We start from the raw sequence: 22,980 nt of genomic DNA on the forward strand, positions 1-22,980 counted from the left end.
TTTTTCAGTGTGTGGAGTGTGTACATTTCATCAGCTCAGAATCCCCTGTGGGAAGAGGGTGAGCTTTGGCTTCCTGCAGCCTCGCTTGGTTGCTTGGGCTCTGAAGACTGCCGTGTTTGGGTGCAGACTCACTTTGGGGTGTGAGCAGTGTAACTGATGAGGTATGTGCTGGTCATAGCCTTGCTAACTGGGTTGGCCTTAGTTGTTGGAAACACGCTCATGTTTCTTCACCTCACGTTTGGGCAGTCTTGAGTGTGTCCAGAAGGGCTGATGGAATGCCTCTGGGCTGTCAGCTACCTGTATGTCTTGGGGGTCCCATGGACTGCTCCCCAGCCTGGGTTGTCCAAGGAGCCTGGAGGGCATCCCTTGTTGGCCTGCTCTGCTGTGATCACGTGAAAGCGCTTGATGACCCTGACTGGGGTGCTGCAAACATCCTCTCAGCTGGAGCTCATGTGCCCAGTTGCCTTGGTGAGGGATGCTCTCCAGCCTCAAGCCATCGTGGAGACCCAGGGTGTTCCTCAGTGGCACCTGCTGTAGGGTTAGAAGGTCGAGGACCATTCTCCAGGGAGGCCCCTCAGTCCTGTCTCCACAGGATTTAGGGATGTTCCTGTGTGTGTGCCACCCAACCGTCTTGTATCCAGGACTCCCTCTATATTCTAGGGAGTCGAGGGGTGTCCTGGGGAGTTGGCAGGGACAGTCACAGGATATCCCAGCTGTCCATGGTGCTCTGGCTGCTGCCTAGGGGCTGTTGCTGCCCCTTTGCAACCCTGTCCTTTTACGTTCTTCACTCAGGCCTTCTGCTTCTAGGCAGGGGCTGTCGTTTCGCGTTACCCGAAGGTGCCAGTAATCACTGCCAGCTTGGATGAGGAATTTGGCTTTCTCTGGAAAGCTACCATTGAGGAGGAGGCTTCAGTGGTTGTCTGCAGTGCGGAGGGTCCCTGATCAGCTGGTGGCCGGCAGTTGGGGTTGAGCATCCAGGAGGCTGCTAAGCACCTGCTGAGGGCAGGCGCTGAGGTGCACAGTAGACCCGTTTGTTTCTTAGCCACACTCAACTCAATCCCAACTTGGCAAAGATCCTGCTCATCCCTGAGTTCAGACCAAGCAACGGCCATCCAACTTCCTTTTTTACTCTGCCATGGGGACCGGGGAGCTGGGGAAGCTTTGAAGTTCTCCTCCTGATAATTAAATAATCCATCCGGAGTTGACCCCAGTAGCTTTTCTCACCACTCACTGACCACAGCAGATCACATGGCCCTTGAAGCATGAATATTTTTTAAACTGGAGGCCTATGCAAAGAAAGCAGCTGCATCAGGGTTCAGAGAAATACTCAGAAGGCAGGAGCAGTCAGTGTGGCAATGCAGGAAGCTTTAGTTTTCAGGAGAGTGCTAAGAAACGAAGGCTAGGGATGTTAAGTACCGTTCAGAACTGCGCTGTGTAAATGCAGTAAACTGTTACGTAAGAAGCAAATCAAGAGAGGCATGGGATTACAAAGCCAGCCTGCATCTGAGTGGACAAAGGAACTGCCATTAGACCGAGCAGGTTTTAGACCATCCAGTTCTCCAGTTCTGCAGGTCCTGACCTTGGAAGCCAGAACTAATGAGCCCACCCCTCACCCCACATGGCTTTGTCAGCCAGTAGTCTCAGGACCTGCCCTGGCGGCAGTGGTGGGTGTGTAGGGGACCTGCTCAGGACACCATAGGTTGACTGACCAAACACTTTCGCAGGACCACAGAGGCCTCGGTGGTGTCGTCTGGCCCAGCAGATGGAGCAGGTGGCACCTTTCATTGTGTGTGTGTGTGTGTGTGTGTGTGTGTGTGCTGAGTGCCGTGTGAGCACCGCGTGTGTGTGTGTGTGTGCTGAGTGCCGTGTGAGCACCGTGTGTGTGTGTGTTTCCAGTCCAGTCAGTCATCCTTTCCCTCTAGCAGTCTGATCTGGGATTGACCCACATCCAGATGCTGTTGCTGCCTGGCATCGTTTGGATTCCTGGGGCACGTGCTCCGTGGAGCCACTTGTGAGCACGAGCTGGGCGGCTCAGGACAGAGGCAACAAGGGGTCATCCAGAGCCTCCCTCCTAGCCGTGGCTGACTCAGACAACACAGAGCAATTGGCCCATGAGAAGGCTCCCATGGCTGTTGTCATGAATGGGCCAAGGAGGAGGTGATGTGGAACCACTGAGTTTTGATCAGCTGCTGACACAATTCTGGTTTCTTGAAGGGGAGTATCTTGCCCAGGGGAGGCTGACACACTGGGGACTCCAGGAGCCTGTGAATTCCTGGCATTGGCTTCCAACCCAGCTCATGGCCAGCAACAAGCCCCCTGATCAGTGGGAGGTTCTGCAAGTTCTGATCTGATTTTTGGTCCAAATATCATTCAGAATTTCAGTCTGACTGCGGGCTTCTCCTAACTGCATCAGATTTCAAGGTTGGTGAGTGTGGAGCGTCTGCGCGGGTTTGTCTGCAGGTACCCTAGTGTGTGTCTGTGTCTTCCCCTAGCTCTCATCTGTGGTTTTGTTCTTGGCTCAGTGATTGGGAGTGACTGGGCCCAAGGGAAATGACTTACTCCTTATGTATTTTTAAAAAGCATTTTAGTTATTTGAAGGAGAGCGCGAGACAGAGAAAGATCTCTTTGCTGTACTGACTCTTTCCCCAGGTGTCCACGGCAGCCAGGTAGGGCAAGGATGAAGCTCTGCATCTTGTACGGGGGGTCATAGACCCAAGTGCATGAGCATCATGGTTGGCTGACAGGTGCACCAGCAGGAGGCTGGAATCAGGCTTGGATGCACACTTTGACTTGGGATGCTGATTCCCAAGTAGCCATCAGATACTGCTTCCCTTGCTCTGGGTCTTAGAGAAAGCTGGGAGTGCCTGCCACTCATGAGCCTTCATGGTGAAGGCATCTTCATTGCCGTCACTTACTGAGTCTGTTGTGCTAGAACCTGCCTTCATGGTCGTCGTTTGGACAATTCTTTAGTGATGGCTGCTGCTGTGTGAACACTCATGCTGATGACACCACGTTGGGTTCTTTTTTAGATGCTTAAGAAAAAAAAGATTTATTTTTATCGGAAAGGCAGATTTATGGAGAGAAGGAGACACAGAAAGACCTTCCATTACTGGTTCATTCCCTGAATGGCCGCAATGGTTGGAGCTGAGCCAGTTTGAAGCCAGGAGCTAGGAGCTTCCTCTAAGTCTCCCGTGCAGCCACAGGACTTTGGGCTATCCTCTGCAGCTTTCCCACGCCATAAGCAGAGAGCTGGATGGGAAGTGGAGCAGCAGGAACATACACTGGGCGCAGCATTTTCAAGGGGAGGATTAGGCGGTTGAACCATCATGCTGGGCCTGCCATAGAACTCTTCTAAGTGGGCTGCTGTTTGCGGAATTAGAACAAATCCTTGCTCGAATACTGATGGGTTCATCACACTGTGAGAGGCTGAGAGCTCAGTGAGAAGCCGTCCCTGGCCTCACCCCAGTGAACTGAGGGAGCCCCATGGACTCTGCAGGCGCTGTGACACAACTCCACCCACTAGGGCTCAGCTATAAGACAGGGCCTAGACGGGCCCTTCTGAGTGTTCTCAGGTGCTATGTGGTGACAAGGTTGCTGATCCAGAGCCAGGAAGGAGCGAGACTTCCCACGTAGGGGTTGGAGGAATTGTGTGGGAGTGTCCCCACTCTGGGGTTCCAAGCCCATGCATACTTTCATAGTGTGTCTGGGGAATGTCTGCTGTTGGTCCAAGCTCTTGTAGGCAGACCCAGTATCACCTCCTACCGTGCTCACAGCCAGGCAGGCAGAAATGGCCCCCGAGAAGAGTGCTTCCCCTGGGGTGCAGGGCTGTTGAGTAAAATCTGGATGGGTGTGGGGAAGAGAGGGTGGGAGAGGAGGAAGGCGGCCTTTGGCCAACTCCTGCAGTAGGGAGTGAGTGGACTGGACACTGGCGAGCAGGTAAAAAGTGTTGGACACAGTGGACTGAGGGTGTCAACCAACCCAAGTGTCATGGGCAGGCTTACTGGACATGTCCGTGTGTTATTAAAGAGCTGGGGCTGACGACCACTCTGCCCCGTGTGAGTTGGGGCTGACAGGCACTGTCCCCCATGAGCTGGGGCTGATGACCACTGTGCCCCGTTTGACTAGAAGCCTGGGAGGACCTGCTGGTAGTGTGACGGAGCCTGCCACACTCTGGGCAGCTCCTGTAGCTCCTTGCTCCCTCCTCTTGTCTGAGAGCTGCTCGTAGTCCTGGGCAGTGCCATCAGACGTGTGCGACTTCATGTGCCTTGATCTGCAAGTTCTTCCCACCAAGTGTTGTGCAGGCAGCTCAGCCTGGACCAGGGAGCCCTGCCGTTGTTTCAGGTGGTGTTCCTGGTCCAGCAGAGAAAGGTCTGGGCTGCCACTGGCCCTGACTGCAGTGGCTGCTGCCCACTGATCCCAGGGGACTGGAGTTACCTGCAGAGTGCTGTGTGGCTGCCTGCTGAGCCTGGGGAGCACAGGGCCTGACTGCAGGGGCCCAGGTCTCATTAGCAGCTGCCCTTGCTTGGAGGAGCCGTGGTGCCCCTCAGGGAGCAGGAGAACCCTGGCTTAATGAGGTCCTTATGAGTGCAGGCGCACAGGAATCCTGCCAAGCGACAGGAGGAAGGGTGCACATAGAGGCCGTCTCCCAGTGAGATGGAATATTCTGTGCATCACTCAGCTATTCACTTGCCGTGTGTGTGTGTATGCACAGGGCTGGGCGCGACACAGCATAACACACTAACCCCTGTGTGCTGTGTGTGCATGTACATGGCTGGGCTGTGAGTGAGGGCTACATAACCCCTGTGTGCTGTGTGTGTGTGTGTGCACAGGGCTGGGGTGTGAGTGAGTGTTACAGTACCCCTGTGTGCTGTGTGTGTGCACAGGGCTGGGGTGTGAATGAGGGCTACATAACCCCTGTGTGCTGTGTGTGTGTGTGTGCACAGGGCTGGGCTGTGAGTGAGTATTATAGTAACCCCTGTGTGCTGTGTGTGTGTGCATAGGGCTGGGCTGTGAGTGTTATAGTAACCCCTGTGTGTGTGTGTGTGTGTGTGTGTGTGTGTGTGTGTGTGTGCACAGGGCTGGGCTGTGAGTGAGGGCTACGCTGACTTCCCCAGCCGTGTACCCTGGAGTCTGGTGCTGGTGGCCCCTGTGTGTCACATGAGTGCTGTTCACCCCTTGTCCCTGGGCATGCAGCAGGACCACCTTGCTGGCCCTGTGCTTGATTGGGGACTGTGTCTGCCGTTGTTGAGCCTTCCGTTGTCCGGGAGGGGAGCGGCCAGAGCTCTCCCAGTCCTGTGAGGCAGAGATGGATGTTCTAGACGCAGAAGCTGGCATGGGACGTGCAGCATTTGGGCAAGGGCAGGGCTCACGTGCACAGGCGCTGAGGGCTCTGCTGACTCGCGGGCCCGAGGGCAGCAGGGGATGGAAGTTGTACTCTCTTTTATTATTTTGAAATTGTGAGTCCAAGGAATGTGCTACTTATCTAAAAATTAACATCACACTATGCACCCAAACCATGCCCCAGCTCCTCTCTCCCAGAATCCTTGCATGGACAAGGCCCAACTGGTCCCCTTGCTCTGTCCGAATTCCACAATGTTGCCCAGCACAGCTTTCCTTTCTTCTCCAAGGAGATGGAAGAAGCAGAAAGGAGTTCCAAAGAGAAATCCCTGGCCCTTCTCTGTCGCAGGCGCTCTCCTCCGGGCTGGCCACGGGCAGCCGTGGGGAGCAAGGACTTGTCTGAGGAACTTGGCGTGTAACTCTCGGAGCCATCGCTTCCTGGAAGCATTGGGATGCTGTCAGGAAGACAGAGGCGGAGGGGAAGAAAGCTGTGGCCCTTGTCTCCGCCGTCTCCGGGCCTGCCATGGTGATGCTGATAAAATCAAATCAGCTGGAAGCAGGCGAGTCGTTAGTGTGAGAAACAGCCGTGGTGTTGGCAGCTGAGAATGCGGAGGGGCCCAAAGCGTTTGCTCATTACCGAGATTTATTGTTTCCAGCTCTGGGAAAATGTTGGTAAGCAGAAATCAGGCTGCTCGCGCCAGCCCGCGAGATGCTGAAGCCTTGGAAGGAGGGGAAAGAAGAGGCCTGGTGTGCCTCGTGGGCAGTGAGGTGCATGACTTGCCCCGAGCTGCTGCGGACAAAGCAGAATAAACCGAACAAGGGGACGTTGATCTTGCTAGCCTTCTGTTTTATTTGAAAGAGAAAAGGAGAAGAGGGAGGGAAAGAGGAGACAGAGATATGCCCACAACTCAAGGCTGGGTCGGCCTTGTGGGTGGCGGGAACCCAGGTACCTGGGCCCATCTTAGCTGCTTGGCTGGGTGTGCCCTGGCAGGATGCCGGAGCCAGGAACTCCACCAGGACGTGAGCCCGGTGCCCCCTCCCCCATGCCCACGCCAACTCTTCTGTTGTTAAATGCAGTATTTGTTGAGTCGAACAAGTGGCACACACTTATGCACTCAGGTACTAGCGCTCGCTCGCCCGCCTCCAGCGTTGTTAGCTCTGTTTGCTCTTTATCTCTTCAGATTTTGAATGTGTGTCAGAGACATCATTTCAGCCTCGTGCATCAGAGTTGACTGACGTGAACGTGTGTCCCAAGTGTAACGGGAGCCCTGGGTGCCTCTTGCTCGTCCTCTCCGAGACAAGTGTCTCCACCCTGTGTATTTCCCACAGTGTCTGATGTAAACTCTATGGAAGTTACTGCATGCTCGCCTGCCATTTTGTAGAAAGTTTACTGTGCCTGTCCTTAAGCAACTTCGTCTCCTCACTGCTTTCTCTAAAAAATGGAGATGCAAATTAACATACCATAAAATTTACCTTTCTGAAGAATGTGGTTCCACGGTTCTTGGTGTATCTGTGAAGTTGCTGTTATCTCCACTATGTAGCATTTCAACAGCCCGGAGAAACCGCATCCTCCCGGTCCTCCCAACCTTGGCAATCCCTCATCTGCTCTTTGTCCTTGAGGATCTGCTGCTTCTGGGCAAGCTATGATGTGGAATCAAACGTTAGTTCTATTAGTACATTTTATTTATTTATTTATTTATTTTTGATGATGTTTATTTGATCAGGGTGGGAAGGATTGAGGATTAGGGGAAAGTGCGTGAGACCGCTGTTGCCAATTTTTTTTTTTTCTTTCTCGTGTATCTGCAGGAAGAGTGGAGACAAGTGGGGAAGCTGCACACAGCCTCCCAGCCTCCCCAGAACCTGGGAATGGTGATGGCCATCCAATATCAACCCAGGGTTCCCAGTGTGGAGCATGTTCTGAGAGCTCTGTTGAAATGATTTCAATAGTTTTGAAAAGCTGTTAATCTCGCCAATCCAAGGAAAAGGAAAACCTTTCAATGTCCTTTGGCTAACATAGTTCACCTTAGAGTCCTTGCCCAGATATTTGCTGTCATTGCTTGGCTGGGATGGTTGTCCAACTTGTTCTGTCCCCCTTCCTCTGCTATTGCACCAGATGTCTTTTACAGAACCCAAAGGGCTGCCATGTCCTCCATGTGCATCTGGGCATGCCGTCCACTGCTGCATGTAAGCCACTGAGGAGGCCCAGCTCTGGCATATACACTGTACGATCAGACCACAATGCTGCAACTCTGCCCGTGGTCAGAGCTCAGAGTCTAGCAGTTCATTTGGGGATGGATCTCCAGAGACCTCATCTGAGGTGATCCCGGACCTGACTCTTGTGTGTGCTTGCCACTATGGAGTCTGGCTCATTCTGAAACCCACATCAGCCTACACACACTGGGAATGATAATGGCTGGGTCAGTTCTGTCTCCAGCTCCATCTCATATGCAAACCAGTGGATGCTGTGGTCCAGAGCAACCCAGCTCACTATGCACTCAGTCCTCAGGGACAGCAGCGGGAGCTTCAGCCTGTTCGGAGAGACCCCCAGCAATCCCTACTAGGCCTGCCCCAGCCCTGGTTCCTGTCTAGTTTGTCCTACATCCCGTTCAGCTCTTGTACACATCGGTGGGCATTGGGGCCTCACTCAACCCAAGCACATTCATGCCGACAGTGTCACCGCCTGTCTAGCCAGGCCATCCCAGTGCTGCTTCTCCAGGATCACATTCATCATGTGGTTTTGTTTTCTAAATGAGGAAAGCAAGGCAGCAGTATAAAAAAATACATGTGACGAGATGTTCTGTTTTTGCAGAATGGCAAGCTGTAACTTGTCAGGCAATTTCCTATTTCTTTCTTTCTTTCTTTTCTTTTTCCTCTCAGAAGAGGCCTGGTCAGACCTTGTTGACCAGATTTGGATTTTGCGATATTTAATGAGAGAAAATACATGAGTCTCGACTCAACCGTGTTCTTCTTTAAAGAACATGGTTTGGCCCACAGCCAGTGTGTAAACGCCTTTGTGTGTGTGTTTTCCTTGCTTATTCACTTTACAATAGTAGATTCCGTAGTACTTGAATATGGATGCTTGTAAACGTTGCCACAGAGTTACCCTCTCCCGTGGAAATGGACCCTGCTTTCCTCACCACCTTCAGGTTCGCGTGCTCCGTGCTGCAGCCTTTGTCAGTGCTTGCTTCTGTGACATCATGCTGCCTCGTGTTTATTCCTGCAGAGAGCTGTGCAGTTCTCGCCCTGTGGTTGTCCTGAGGGGCTGGTGGGGTATAGGTGTGTGCATGTGTGTTCTCATCTCTCTCGGGTCACTCCCAAGTGAAGTGGCCAGCTCACATGTTGACACAGCGTTTTATTTTTGGAGGACTTGCCGAAGTGTTTCTCGAATCAGCTGTGATGGCTTGCATCCTCAGTAGCACTGCATGAGGGTTCCAGCTTTTTTACATCCTTGGCAACACTTTCTGTCTTTTTTTTTTTTAAGGAAATTTGTTTATTTACCTTCATTTTATTTTAAAGGGAAGAGAGATCTTCTGTCGACTGGTCCACTCCCCAGATGTGTGTGGCAGCCAGTGCTGGGCCAGGCTGAAGGCAGGAGCCCTTCACTCAGTCTGCAGCTCTCATGTGGGTGGCAGGGAGCCGGTCCTTGACTCATCCTTTGCTGCCTCCCACAGTGAGCCTACCAGGAGCGGAGGAGCTGGGACTGGAAGCAGGCACTTGAGATGAGACGCGGGGGGCACCGGGGCTCTCTCAGCTGCTGCAGCACCTGCTGGCTCTGTGTTTGTCCGTCTGACTGTGTCGAGCCGTGAAGTGGCGTCTTGTCATAGTCTCATTTGCATTCCCCTTAGTGGACGAAGGCATGCAGCATCTTTTTATTTGCATGTCATCTTTAGAGAGAAGTCTAAGCAAATATTTTGCCCAATTTTAATTGGGTAATTTGTCTTCTCATTGTTAGGCTGTATGACTTCTGCATACACATTAGACATACGACTATTCACTCCCATTCTACGGACTTACTGATAGTCTCTTTTGAAGTATCTCTGCTTGCAATTTTGATAAAGTTTAGTTTTCTGTTTTTGATGTCACATTTGGGAAACCAAATGTTGTGTATACACAACCAAAAGTTGTGTATACAACTTCACACACAAAAAAATCCTTGCCTATGTTTCTTTGGAGAGTTTGCTAATTTTATTCTTACATTTGGGACTTTGATCCACTTTCTATTCACTTTGTATCTGGTGCATGGCAGGCTCCATTACATTTTCCTAGGATAGACGTTCTGTTGTCTCAACATTGTTGATGGAAAGGGTGATTCTCCTTGCCATTGAGTTGTCCTGGGATCCTTATTAAATATTGATGCATAAAGAGCATGAGGGTTTATTTCTGGTGCTCAGTACTGTTCCTTGGATTTATGCACCTGTCTTTATGCCAGTGCCATGTTTCCTTCAATACTGTAGCTTTGGAGTAAACTTAGAGATTGATGGGTGAGTCCCTTAACATTGTTGTTCTTTGTAAATATAGGCCTGGCTGCTCTGGGTCCCTGAATTATCATGTGGATTTTGGGATCCATTTGTCAATATCTGTGGAAAAATGCTGAGGTTTGTGTGGGGTATGTGGAGCCGTCTGGGATGGCAGTCTTAGTGATATTCAGTAACATAGTCCATGAACATGGGATGCCTTTCCATTTATTTAGTTTTGAAAAACTTATTTCACCTTAAAAAAAGAGATTTATTTATTTATTTATTTTTATTGGAAAGGCAGGTATACAGAAAGCAGAAAAGACAGAGAGAACGATATTTTCTCTGCTGGTTCACTCTCTAAGTGGCCACAATGGCCAGAGCTGAGCTGATCTGAAGCTAGGAGCCAGGAGTTTCTTCTGGGTCTCTCATACAGGTACAGGGTCCCAAGGCTTTGGCCCGTCCTGCACTGCTTTCCCAGGCCACAAGCAGGGAGCTGGATGGGAAGTGGAGCAGCTGGGATACGAACCAGTGCCCATATGGGATCCAGGCACAAGCAAGGTGAGGACTTAGCCGCCAGGATGTCACACAGAGCCCTCTTTCCACCTTTTACAGCATCCAAGTCTTGCACTTCTGTTAAATGTCTTACCGATGAACCAAGTGTCATTCATTCCATTCTGGAAGCGTTCATTGCTGGTGTGTGGAAATCACGTTTGAGACCTGGCTGACTCTTTTTTGGCAGTTTTGTTTTGTTGTCAGTGTGTGTGTGTCTTGGGGTGTTCCACACAGAGGTCATGCCATGTAACCTGTGTTTCCAGTTTCTTCTGCCCAACTGCCTGCCAGAAGCGAGTGTTGACTGAAGTGAGAGATTTCCCTTTGTTTTCTCTGTGGGGGCAGGTGCTCGGTCTGCTGTCCTAAACGTGAACGTGGCACCAAATGCCCTCTCTAGACTGAGGGCCTACCTGTCAGTTTCGTTTTTTTAAGCAAAGGGAGTTGGTATTTATAAGACATGTTTTCTGCCTTAATGGAGACAGGCATATTCTTAGCTTTATTTCTCTGTTGGTTTTTGTGGGTTGTCTGTGCTTGGTCAGGATGTGTAATCCTAAGGATTTTGCATGTCAGTGGCCTGCCGTTTCCTTTCTTTGCTTCACCTGTGTGTGGGTTTCAAGTCCATGTAGCTGCTGGCCACATGGTGTAATTTGGGGAGTGTCCCTGCCCCTCTCCCAGGAGGAGAGAGAGTCTGTGGGGGGTTCCTGCTAATTCTTTGTTAAACGCTAGGTGGACTGTGTCATTGAAGCCGGCTGCCCCTGGGTTTGTCTCTATTGAAAATTCTCCACGCTTAATTCAATTTCTCTATTTGTTATATCGACTCAGCTTTTCTACTTTTTATTAAATAAATGTTGGTAGTTTTTGTCTTTGTAGACCTTTCCTGCTCCCTCTGGTGATCTTGTTTATTGGTCTTCTCTTCTGTGCAGTCCCTTTTGTCGCTGTGAGGCCCACGTCCATGTCCCCCTTTTCACTTCTTTTTAAAACAATGCACCCCCTTATTTTTGATGAAAAAGGTCCCCAGCTGTGTTCATCTTTTCAGCAAACCAGCTCTTACTGGTTTTGATTCTCTCTGTTGCACCTGGCTCTATTTCTCTTCCCCTAGTTCATGTGTCTCCACTCCAGCATTTATCCTTGCCGTTCTAATCCTCGCTTTCAGCTGGCTTTGGTTATTGTTTCTTAGTTATTGAGGTAGAAGCTTAGATTATTGCCTTGAAGGATTTCTTTTTCTTTTCCCCCCGATGACACTGTTGCTGTGAAAGACGTGCAGGGATGGTTCTCCCCATGCCCTCTCGCCTCCTGCCATGGCCTGTGGGCGTTTCTGCAGAAGCCCCCCCGGCTTTCCGGCTGCTGCTGTGACACGCGGGTTGTTGCTGAATGTCCACTCGCCTGCGAGGCTCTCCCTGGTTTCACTTGGAGACTCTCAGCGCACCTGTGGTGCCACTGTCAGCTCCAGGTGTTGTTACCCTCGAGAAGGCAGATGGCGTGGCCTCCCCTGCCCTCCACTCTGGAAAGCCGAGGCACACAGTGTGGTTTTTATTTTGTGATGTGGGTTCTCTCCATTCCACAAACGAACATGTCGGCAGCAGGAAGCCGGTGTGTGGGCTGATGGTGAAGGTGCCACGTCCCACCTGGGCACACAGGGGTGGGTGCTGATGGTGAAGGTGCCACATCCCACCTGGGCACACAGGGGTGGGTGCTGATGGTGAAGGTGCCACGTCCCACCTGGGCACACAGGGTGTGGGGCTGATGGTGAAGGTGCCACGTCCCCCCTGGGCACACAGGGTGTGGGGGCTGATGGTGAAGGTGCCACGTCCCACCTGGGCACACAGGGTGTGTGGGCTGATGGTGAAGGTGCCACGTCCCACCTGGGCACACAGGGTGTGGGTGCTGATGGTGAAGGTGCCACGTCCCACCTGGGCACACAGGGTGTGGGGCTGATGGTGAAGGTGCCACATCCCACCTGGGCACACAGGGGTGGGTGCTGATGGTGAAGGTGCCACGTCCCACCTGGGCACACAGGGTGTGGGGGCTGATGGTGAAGGTGCCACGTCCCACCTGGGCACACAGGGGTGGGTGCTGATGGTGAAGGTGCCATGTCCCCCCTGGGCACACAGGGTGTGGGGCTGATGGTGAAGGTGCCATGTCCCCCCTGGACACACAGGGTGTGGGGCTGATGGTGAAGGTGCCATGTCCCCCCTGGGCACACAGGGTGTGGGTGCTGATGGTGAAGGTGCCACGTCCCACTGGGTGTAGCCACCTGCAGCACCGGCTCTGCCTCCAGCTCTCTGCAGTTGCGTATCTGGGGCGGCTGTGGGGACTGCTGGAGCGTGCGATCCTCACTCCTGTATTGGAGCTCTGGGCTGAGTCCCTGCCTCCGGCTGCTGCCTCCAGCTGCTGTGGGCACACGGGGGGTGAGTCAAGGGGTAAGGACTTGCTGTCTCTGACTCCCAAAGAAGATACAATAAAACACTTGTTAAGACATTGGCATGGAATTACAATTTTGTCAGAACGTGCCAGTGGGGAGGACTGTCCATCAGAGCCCAGTCCTGTCCATGTGGGGCAGCAGGGGGCGTGTCCTTGGCTTCTCATTTAACTTTCCCAATGAGCCCAAACTGCACCAAAACCCTCATTTCTTTTACTATTTCTATTTGATATAATACTATTTAGAATTTTTTTTTTAAATTTGTAGTTAAAAGAGAGGGAGGGACAGAAAAGGGAGATCTTTTATGTACTGGCTTGCCCCCCAACAAGTGGCCACAAGGACCAGGGCTGGGCTGGGCCAAAGCCAGGAGCTTCTGCCAGGTCTCCCACGTGGGTGTAGGACCCGGATTGGAAGTGGAGCAGCTGGGACTTGGCTCTGAAGCTGGTGTTGTAGGTGCAGCGTTAGAGTGCTGAGCCACAGCCATCTCCACACTTGTTCATTAGACATTCTGAGTAGCCATCTGATGATGGGAACTCAGGGAACCACAGAGAACATGGTGCATTTGAGTCAGTTACCAAGAGATGAGGCAGGGAGGAAGGGGGCAAGAGAAGTCTTTCATATGCTGCTTTACTTCCCAGATGGCGTGAGGCCAGGCTGGGCTTGGCTGGAGCCAGGAGCCTCTTCCGGATCTTCCGTAAGGGTGCTGAGGGCCCAGGCACGTGGGCCATCTCACGCTGCTATTGCCGGGCCTTTACCTGGGAGCTGGAAGGACAGTGACCCCTAATCATGTTGCTCACCGCTCGGATGCTGAACCTTGTAGCTTAGAAAATCTCACGATTCCCACTAGATCCCAAAGCCCAGGGAGTTTGCATCCATGATCCACGGGCACAGAGAGAAGTAGCAAAAGCCAGAACTAGGACCCGGCATGTGCCTCATGATTGGAGAACCTGAGAATGTGGGTGAGATGACCCAGGCATTTCCGGGGCGGTGCTTGGGCTGTGGGATGGGCAGGAGTGAGCTGTGAGTGGGTTCTCGAGCAGGAGTGATGCCCAGCATCTCACTCAGCAGAGCAGTCTGCTGCCCACCGAGCCCGAGGAGGCGTGGGCACTGCTGGGTGGCCGTGAGTCAGGTTCTGCCGAGTGGAGCGTGGACAAAGATGAATGCTGCAGCTTCCTGCAGCCTTGGTGTCCCGCTGAGCCCGGCTTCCACACTGAGCTCTCCTGTGCTTCTCTCCTAGGGCAAATGGCTCCTTGCACGAGATCCTGCAAGTGGACTTTGGAGTGGACAACAGCAGCGGCCTGGCAGGGGCCCAGCAGATCACCTGGCAGGTGGAGTACCCGCTGGAGGACGCCACGAGTGCACTGGTTGTCTCTGAGATCTTTGTCAGCCAGACCAGCTTTGTGGGCATCGTCCCTCTGGCCATGGTGAGAAATCGGGGCTCGGGAGCGTCTCCCGAGAGCCCTCTCCCTGATGGCTTCTGACAGGGAAATACGCTCTGTGTTGCATCTTAGCTGTGGGTTTCATGACTGCTTGGAAAGGACTTGGGGTTCGCTGTGCGGCTCCCCTTCTTTGGCGGAGGTGTCTGAGTGGTGTCCGGGGCAGCCCTTGCTCTCCATCGTCTGCTACCCCCTGCCCCCATGTCCGTCATGGTTGCGCTGAGTGAAGAGGGCTTTCTGGAAGAGGATCGGGGTTCTGTGGCAGGAATGGCAGCTGTCAGCCAGGGGCCAGCCCCTGTGGCAGGCTTCAGCTGAGAGTGCCCAGTCGTGTGGGGACCAGTCAGCTGTCCCCAGGTGGCGTCCTGTCCACAGAGTGCTGGGTGCTGCTTGGTTGGCTGGCCAGTGACTGAATCCTCCCCTGACACTTGGCTGGAGCCCTGTCCGCTGCCACACTCGGGGCTACTCCAGGGGTCCCTGTGGACACCCCTTGGAGACAACAACCTGTGTTCTGCCATCCCTTGCCTGGGGTCCTGAGAATACTCCAGGCTGCCCCCTTCTTTTCCCAGGCCATCTGTTAGGGAGGCAGCTTCCTTGCCTACACGGGCTGAAATCTGCACCTGCTCCCTGCTAGCCTGTTCTAACCACACTGCCCGTGGTTACCTTCTTGGACATCACCTGTGGGTGCTCAGGGTCCGTTGGCAGTCTTCCTCCACAGCAGGACTGGCAAGAGAAGGGCTCTGGTCAGTTTTGTCCCTTTTTGTGCCCTATTGTTCAGCCATCACTGCTTGCTGCCTTGTTCTGTAGCCCAGGCCCCTCAGCAGCCATGGCTTAGTGAGAGGGAGCATGAAGGGCCGAAAAGAGTGGTGAGCCTGTCCTGCCTTTCCCCTGGTGGTGCTGGTGGTGATGGCGGTGGTGGTGGTGGTGGGGGGGGTGTTGGTAAGGGGGTTGGTGGGGTGGTGGTGGTGGGGGTGCTGGTGGTGGTGGGGGTGCTGGTGGAGGTGGGGTGCTGGTGGTGGCGGTGAGGGTGCTGGTGGGGGTGGGGTGCTGGTGGTGGTGGTGAGGGTCGGGGGTGGGGTGCTGGTGGTGCTGGGGGTGCAGGGTGTTTTGGGGACTGTGGTTCCCCACCTGGCCCATCGTGGTCCAGCTTCCCTTAGCACTGACTCAGCCTTGGGGCTTGTGAGGCTGGGTGGTGCTGGGTGTCACAGCACCTCTGTCGTGAGGGGTGTCCCAAGGACCAGTGCCCAGGGGAAGTGGGTCCCACTACCAGGGCTCCAGGGCAGGGGGAGGCCTCCAGAGGTGTCCATAGTTTCCTGGCTGGTAGGATAGCAGGGCCAGCTGGCCATAGGGTGAGGCACTTGACACCCAGCTACTCAAGGAAGAGGCTGAAAAGCAGCGGCTGCTGTGTGCTGCAGGAGGGGGCTGGACACGGCCGGTGCACTCAGGAGCCTGTAGAGGGAGGGGGCCGTGGGACACAGTCCCTGCTGGACACGGCAGGTGCACTCAGAGCCTGCAGAGGGAGGGGCCAGAACCAGAATCCAGACTGTCTCCTCCAGGGCTGTTGTGCCTATACTCCAGCAAATTAGAGACTGCAACAGAGTGTGGCTCCTGGACAGCCGTCTGCCCACCTTCCTTAAGCGTGTATCCCGTCTGCGTAATGCTAGTGGCCGGGAAGCTTCTCAAACCCTTGTTATCCGTCCATCCATGCATCTATCCACCCATCCACCCATTCATTCTTCACTCCTCCTTTGTCTTCCTCATTGCAGAGTTCAGCAGCGGCTGGCTCTCTCACTGGCTCTAAATTTACAAATGGCTGACCTGTCCTTTATGATCGGCCTCAACTTCCTCTTTCTGAGGGTGGGAATCATGAGTGGCAGTCCCTGGTGTCCCCACCAGATGGCGCTAGCAGACCAGATTGTGGCCACAGGTGCCCTCCTGTGCCCTGTGCACTCACCCCCCAGGGCTCCTTGAACACCTGCCCTGTGGGCCCCTTCTCGCCCACTCGCTGGACACCTCTTTGTGACCTTCAGTTTGCAGGGAGGCCCATGTTCGCTCCTTGTGAGCAAATGAAGGCTCCTTCCGGCGGCCCCACCTGGCGCTCAGCACTGCACCTGACACCTGGTCCCTGTGTCCTGCGCAGGTGTCCCCTCCCCCAAGCCAGCATTGTGCCTGCCGGGTGGGGAGCTGCCTCCGCAGGCCCCAAGGTTTCTGTTTAAAGCCTCACTTGCTCATGGCCGCGCCTTTGGATGACCTTGGGGGGCGTAAGGTCCCCAGCATCCCAGCATCCTCATCAGATGTGTCATCCATCCTCCCGCTCAACCCGCCCATGTCCACACCAGCTTGAGGAGGCCGGCTGGGCACAGAGCGCAGGTGGACATGGTGCTTTGTAGCCGTGAGGTCGTTCTCTTTCCTTTTTTTTTTTTCCTTTAATGTTTCACTTATATTTAAGAGAAAGCAAAGAGTATAATGTGAAATTTCTGGGATTGAGAAAGTGTTAATTACCATGAGAGAGACTGGGTTTTTCAAACGGCAGCTAGGGGAGGCAGACTGGGGCAGCAGCAAGCCGACGAGGGACACTGCCTTGTGGCTGCTGTTGCTGTTAACTGTGCTGGCCCCCAGCAAGGCTGTGTCCGCTGCTTCAAGTACCTGCATCACGTTCAAGGGTGGACGCTGAGCTTCTCAGAGTGGGATCGCTAACCGCTCATGCTGTGCCACTCATCGGCATTGCACACCATGAAGAACGCCCCTTGTCCGTTGCGTCAGCTGCGTTCAAGTGCTTGGTGGTTGCCGTTGTCTGGCAGCGCAGGGAGCAGTCCGGGCTGAGGCGAATCCTGCTGGATGGCGTGGGTATTGACTGACAGGTGAATAAATAGCGCCCTGAAATGTCTTCCCGCTTTACTTGCCTGAATATTTATCACGTGCACCTGAGGGCTTCAGAAAGCTGTGGGAAAAGGGCATGAAAAGGCGAGTTTATTTCGGTGCCAAAAGTTTAGAAATTTATGTGTTCAAGGAGCGAGAGAACCAAAGCCAGGAGCCAAGAATTGGAACCAGGCCCCCCATGTGGGTGGTGGGGACCCTGGAACTTGGGCCATCGCCACCTGCTGCCTCCCAAGGCATTAGCAGGGAGCTGGGACTTGAACCCAAGCACCTTGATATCAGACATGGCGTCCCAAGTGTGTGTCAGATGCCTTCACCAACTTGCCTTTTAATGCTGTTTCCCCCACAAACTTTGTTGAGGACCCTCGTGTGCGTGAGAGAGTGAAGGGACGGTGAAGGGACGGTGAAGGGACTCCTTCGTCTGTGTTGATGTCTGTTTGCTTGTTGAAAACGAGCTGGCTATGCAGGTGTGAGTTCATTTCTGGGATCTATTCTGCTCCCTTGATCTTCGTGTCCGTTTTGATTACAGCTGATCCGCAGTATATCTGGAAGTCCTGTGTTGTGGTAGCTGCGGCTTTGTTTTAATTGTGTAGGATTGCTGTAGCTATTCAAGGTCTTTTGTGTTTCCATATGAATGTTAGCATCTTTTCCTGAGAAGAGAGTCACAGGCATTTTGATTGGAATCACATTAAATGTGTACATTCCTTTAGGTAACATGGGCGTTTGAGATGTTGATTCTACCAGTCCACATACGTGGCAGACTTCCCATGTTTTGAAGTCTTCTATTTCTTTGTTCAGTATTTTGTCGTTTTCTTCATGGAGATTCTTCATGTCCATGGTTAAATTCGCTCTAGGCCTTACACGTTCTTTCTCAGCCGTGGAGTTGTCTGTGCACAGAAAGGCCACTTTTATACATATTTCTATGTGTTGACTGTGTTGCAACCTTGCCAGATTCCCTTTGAGCTCCAATTGTTTCTTGCAGAGACTTCGGCTCCTCCGTCGTGTCATCTGCCAGAGGACAGCTCATCCTCCTTCTTCTGCCACCACACCCCCATTTCTAGGTTCAGGCCCTCCATGGTACTTGTTATCTGGTGTACTGAACACTTGATTGCCGACATTTCTGTTTAACATAGCTGTCTCTTTGCAGGCTCTCCCATCCATCTCGTACAGACTTCCTGACTTCATCGAAGTCTCTCTCTCCCTGTCTCTTTGCCTTTCTCTCTGTCTCTCTGTCTCTCTCTCTCTCTCTCTCTCTCTCTCTCTCTCTCACAATTCCTTCTCAGGTGTTTCTTTGATCCTGCCTCCACACAGTCCAGTATTAAGGAGTGCTGTTCCTTGTTGGGAGTCACATTGTCTTCCTTTCCTGTTGATTTTTGTGCCTTATGGAGGCTCTCATCATTATTGCCTCTGGGAGCCTTTTTTTTAAACTGATGGATTTCCTCTGGGAACTGTGCCTCTTTGATTTAGGGAGGTGCCTTTGGCTTACACCGTAATTGCAGGGATGTGTACTGTCTGATACCCTAGAGCCCCAGCTGCACCTGTCGGTGGGACCAGAGTCCAGGATGACATCTGAGACATGCAGCTGTTACAGTCAGTGAGCCCAGGTTACCGTCTCAGAGGGAAGGGCCAGGTGGGGGTGACCCTGGGGGAATAGCCATGGTGTAAACATGAGTGGTGTTGAACCCAAGAGCCAGAGAGATGAGATTCATAATGGGAGAGTCATGTATTTTTAATTTTTTAAATTCTCATTGAGTTTTGCTGTGTGTGGAAAGTTATAAACATCAAAGCAACCCCATGGAGGCAATGTGGATATATTTCTGAAAACAAAACCAAGTGTGGATTGAGCACAAATGCTTTCTAAGAATGTTTCTAAGAGCTACAGCCTCTGTCCCTGCTGTATGTCTACAGTTCAAGTGTCCTTCCTGCGAAACCAGAGCACCCCTTGTGGCCTTCTGAGCCAGCGAAGTGGACATTCTGTGCGTGGCACTGGCCGCAGGGGTGGGCATAATCATTGGTGCTGGTGTGGAGTGGACGCTCTGTGCTTGGCACTGGCCGCAGGGGTGGGCATAATTATTGGTGCTGGTGAGAAGTGGACGCTCTGTGCTTGGCACTGGCTGTAGGGGTGGGCATAATCGTTGGTGCTGGTGTGGAGTGAGAGTGGTGGTGAGCCTGATGTCAGCTTTGGCTGCTTCGTGTGCCAAAGGCAGAGACCGAGGCCCCAGCAGCAGCGTCTTCCTAGCAGAAATGCCTGATCTTGGCCATTTGGACAGTGGAGGTCACCAAGGTGGCAAATCAGAGAGATGGCAAGGGGCCTGAAGCACAGGGGCACGGTGACTTTGCTTCTAGCACCAGGCCAAGCTGTGTCGAGTCCCCACCTTCCGCCTTCTTGCTGTGTGACCTGGAAAGAGCATCGGTCTGCCTGGCCCTCGGCCATGAGGGGATCACTCCAAGGCAGGTCGGCTCTGGGGTCTTCACGTTCGGGGACCACCCCTGTTTCTCTGTGGTTTTTTTTTTTTTCACATCACTTCTCATTCCAGACAAGCCCTGCTGCCTTCACTGAAGTGTCAATCAGACGCGTTTTAACAGCCGAAGGCTTCTCCCTGGACGTCAGCCACTGGGGGGAACTGAGGCCCTGCAGGGTGGCTCTCCTCAGGCACCTGTTGCTTCTTATTCTGGACTTGTGGAGTCCCACCCAGGGGCCACTAGCACTCCTGTGATGACTGAGCACACGAGGACTGTGGCCCCTGGGAGGTGACGGCCCCTGTTGTCAGGGACAGCACAGTGGGGGTCAGCGTCTCATGTTGGTGGGGGTGCGGCTAGTGTGTCTCCAGGGACAAGTGGTCGGATGGGCGTTTGGACAGAGGCTGCCTGTGTCTGCGTCAGGACTTCAGTCTGGTCGTGAGGCTGCTTGGCGAAGCTCTCTTCTCTTGGTGCCGGGGCTGGCAAGCGGATCCGCATGTGAGTTCAGGGCAGAGGGCATCATTTGTAACTGAGAACAGGCCTCTCACGCGGGGCAGTTCCTGTTAGGGCCTCCTGCCAGCGGCATTTGTTTCTGGAAATGTAATTTGTCAAGGGTTTCCTCAGCTTTCGGCAGCTCCAGGCTTCCAGCTGCTCCGCGGCCCATCCTTTGTGCAGACAGAATGTCCCTGCTCCAGCAAGCAGCACTGCTGCCCCCTGTTGCTCAGAATGAGATGCCGGGAGTCTCCATGACCCCTCCCGTGTTCTGTCATTATGTCCAGCCCACGAGCATGTCCTTCCAGAAGCTACAATTATGAGAGAGAGAGAGAGAGAGAGGTCTGCAAGGTCGGAGTGGGGCAAAAGCTGGGGGTTGGCAGCTGGGGAGCTGGTGGAGCTCCCGTGTGCGTCTACGGCCATACCACCCTGAACGCGCCCCATCTCGTCTGAGCTTGGAAGCTAAGCAGGGTCGGGCCTGGTTAGAACTTGGATGGGACAGTTCCCATGTGAATGTTGGGGACCCAGCTGTTTCAGCTGTGGCTCTTGTCCTCCAGGGTCTGCATCAGCAGAAAGCTGGAGGCAGAAGCTGAACTGAGTCGCAAGCCCAGGGAGCTGGGCATGGGGCACAGGGGTCCTGCGTGCTGGGCTCAGTGCCCCTCGTGTGGGGGGCACAGGGGTCCTGCATGCTGGGCTCAGTGCCCCTTGTGTGGGGGGGCACAGGGGTCCTGCGTGCTGGGCTCAGTGCCTCTCCTGTGCATGGGGCATGGGTCTTGGGTGCCTACCTGCCTGATCTTACACCCAGTACTGCCAGAGGCTGTTAGCAGAGTTCGCACAGAGGAGGAAACGGAGCCCCAAAGTGGCTTCCCTGGGCTACTCAGTGCTGGGCAGACGGGAGCTAACTCAGGCGTGCTCGTCCTCAGGTGCTGGCAGTGAGTGAGTCTCCCTCGCAAGGGTGCTCAACGCCACTCTGGTGTAGTGCTGGGTTTGTGTTTGGCCTGCCCACCTTTGCTGCAGTTCATGCAGCAATGTCTCAGCGACCGAGAGAGTGGGCAGTGTCAGAGCTGGGCACAGGCGAGGCCTGTAGGCTGGAGTGTGGAGCCAAGGAACAAAGAGCGTGGTGGCGGCATCCGACAGGAACAGCCAATGGCAGACGGCCAAGAGTGCAGGTGGCGATGTGGTCACTCTGGCCAGGCCCAGCTCTGAGGGGTGGAGTCTTGCTTGGATTCTACTACCTTCTTTAATAGCTTTATGTCACTTTGCTAGTCTCCCCTTTGATAAAGATTAAGTAGCAAGGGCTTTGTCACAGCATTGGACCCAAATGTAATGTAACAGCTGGGAGCCCTGCGTGGACTGTGAAAGTGATCACGCAAGGTGGGGCCTGTGTTGCCTGAAAGTCACAAGGACAATGGCGATTGCTCTGTGATCCCTAGAAAGTTCTTTCACAGTCAGTGTATGGGAAAGCTGGCTAATGCTCTGCCTGGAGTATTGGCATTCCCTGTGGGTGCCGGTTCGTGTCCTGGCTGCTCCACTTCCCATCCAGCTCCCTGCTTGTGGCCTGGGAAAGCAGTGGAGGACGACACAAGTCTTTGGGACGCTGCACCCACCTGAGAAATCTGGAAGAGGCTCCTGGCTCCTGGCTTTGAATCGGCTTAGCTCTGGCTGTTGTGGCCATTTGGGGTGCGATCTAGCAGATGGAAGATCTCTCTCTGTCTCTGTGAAATTTGCCTTTCAAATAACAATGAATAAATATTTAGAAAGTGTGTAGGAAAGAAACGTGACCTCCGGCCCTGTGGCTGGGCAAGGCTGTCGAGCGTTAGCTGAGTTTTCTCACCATTCAGCAGTCAAAGGACTCACCATATGTCTTCCTTTATCTTTACGTGTTTTTTGTGTCTTCAAACAGCTGTTTCTTAAAATTTTCTGCCGCTCTAGCCCTGGCAGGTGGATGGATTCTAGGAACAATTCACAGGTGGAAGTGTTAGTCTGGGACAGATTTAAGAAGCGTGAGTAAATATGTAATGGAGATTGCACAGTGTGTTCAGGCCTGTGACGAGCGGCAGACCGCAGGGAAGACGATTGTCGCTTTGTGGGTCAGAGGCCATGCCAGGTGCTTGTGTCCCCTCTGGAGCCACGTGCTTCCTAGGGCATGGCACTGGGTTGTGCTGAGCCTCAGGTGGAGAACAGCGCAGCGGTTAGCACACGGCCCCGGGATGAGGCCTTCTGGGCGTCCTGGAAGGTCTGGTGCTTTGGCCGAGGCTGCCGGGGCCATGCTTTCTCATGTGTCAGAGGGACGGATCTGTTCTGAGAACTAAACAAACAGAGCACCTACGGCATGCACTGGGCCTGTGCACTGGGAGTGATCTTTAAGGGTTTTTCAGACCAGTCTTGTTTTCCACCTTGGTGATCTGTCCGTGCTCTGAGCAGGTGCCAAGCAAGACTTTTTTAGATAGTGTGAGTCCCGTTAGGAGGCCTCAGTGGACGCGATTGTGGCTGCCCAATGTCCCTGTGTGTTGATGCTGAGTTTGGTGAACTGCAGTCAGTGGATGTGGCAGTTGGCTGTGCTGTGCTGTGCTTATCAGGACTGCACTGGGCTGGGCTGCATCGGGCTGGGCTGGACTGTGCTAGGCTGTGCTGGGCTCAGCTACACAGGGCTGTGCTGGGCACGGCTGCACTGGAATGTGCTGGGCTTGGCTGCACTGGGCTGCATTGGGCTGGGCTCGCAGGCCCCAACTGGGTGCACTGGCCTTGCTCGTCTTGTTTCTGTGCCAGTCTGCCATCTGCTCAGCTGTGAGGACAGGTGTAACCATACTGGTTCTACCTGGTGTTGCATCCAGTCACTCAATAGGGTCATGATGAGTTTTTCTTTAATGTAAAACCCTTCCAGTCCACGGGAAGCCAGGAGGTTGGATCTTATTGCCTCGTGTTACAAGAGGTTACTGCTGACTCTACAGGTTGG

General features: G+C 53.5%; 1 protein-coding gene across 1 annotated transcript in view; it reads left to right on the top strand.

Moving 5' to 3' along the window:
• Window positions 1-22,980, top strand: part of TMEM132B (transmembrane protein 132B) — a 109,388-nt gene that overhangs the window by 54,442 nt on the left and 31,966 nt on the right. Inside the window, exon 4 of the mRNA XM_040986861.1 lies at window positions 14,000-14,186. Within this exon, the coding sequence (XP_040842795.1) occupies window positions 14,000-14,186 (187 nt within the window). The remainder of the gene's footprint in view (window positions 1-13,999; window positions 14,187-22,980) is intronic.

The sequence above is a fragment of the Ochotona curzoniae genome, unplaced genomic scaffold (assembly GCF_017591425.1).
Source record: "Ochotona curzoniae isolate NIBS_2020 unplaced genomic scaffold, NIBS_Ocur_1.0 contig_46, whole genome shotgun sequence".
Lineage (NCBI taxonomy): Eukaryota > Metazoa > Chordata > Mammalia > Lagomorpha > Ochotonidae > Ochotona > Ochotona curzoniae.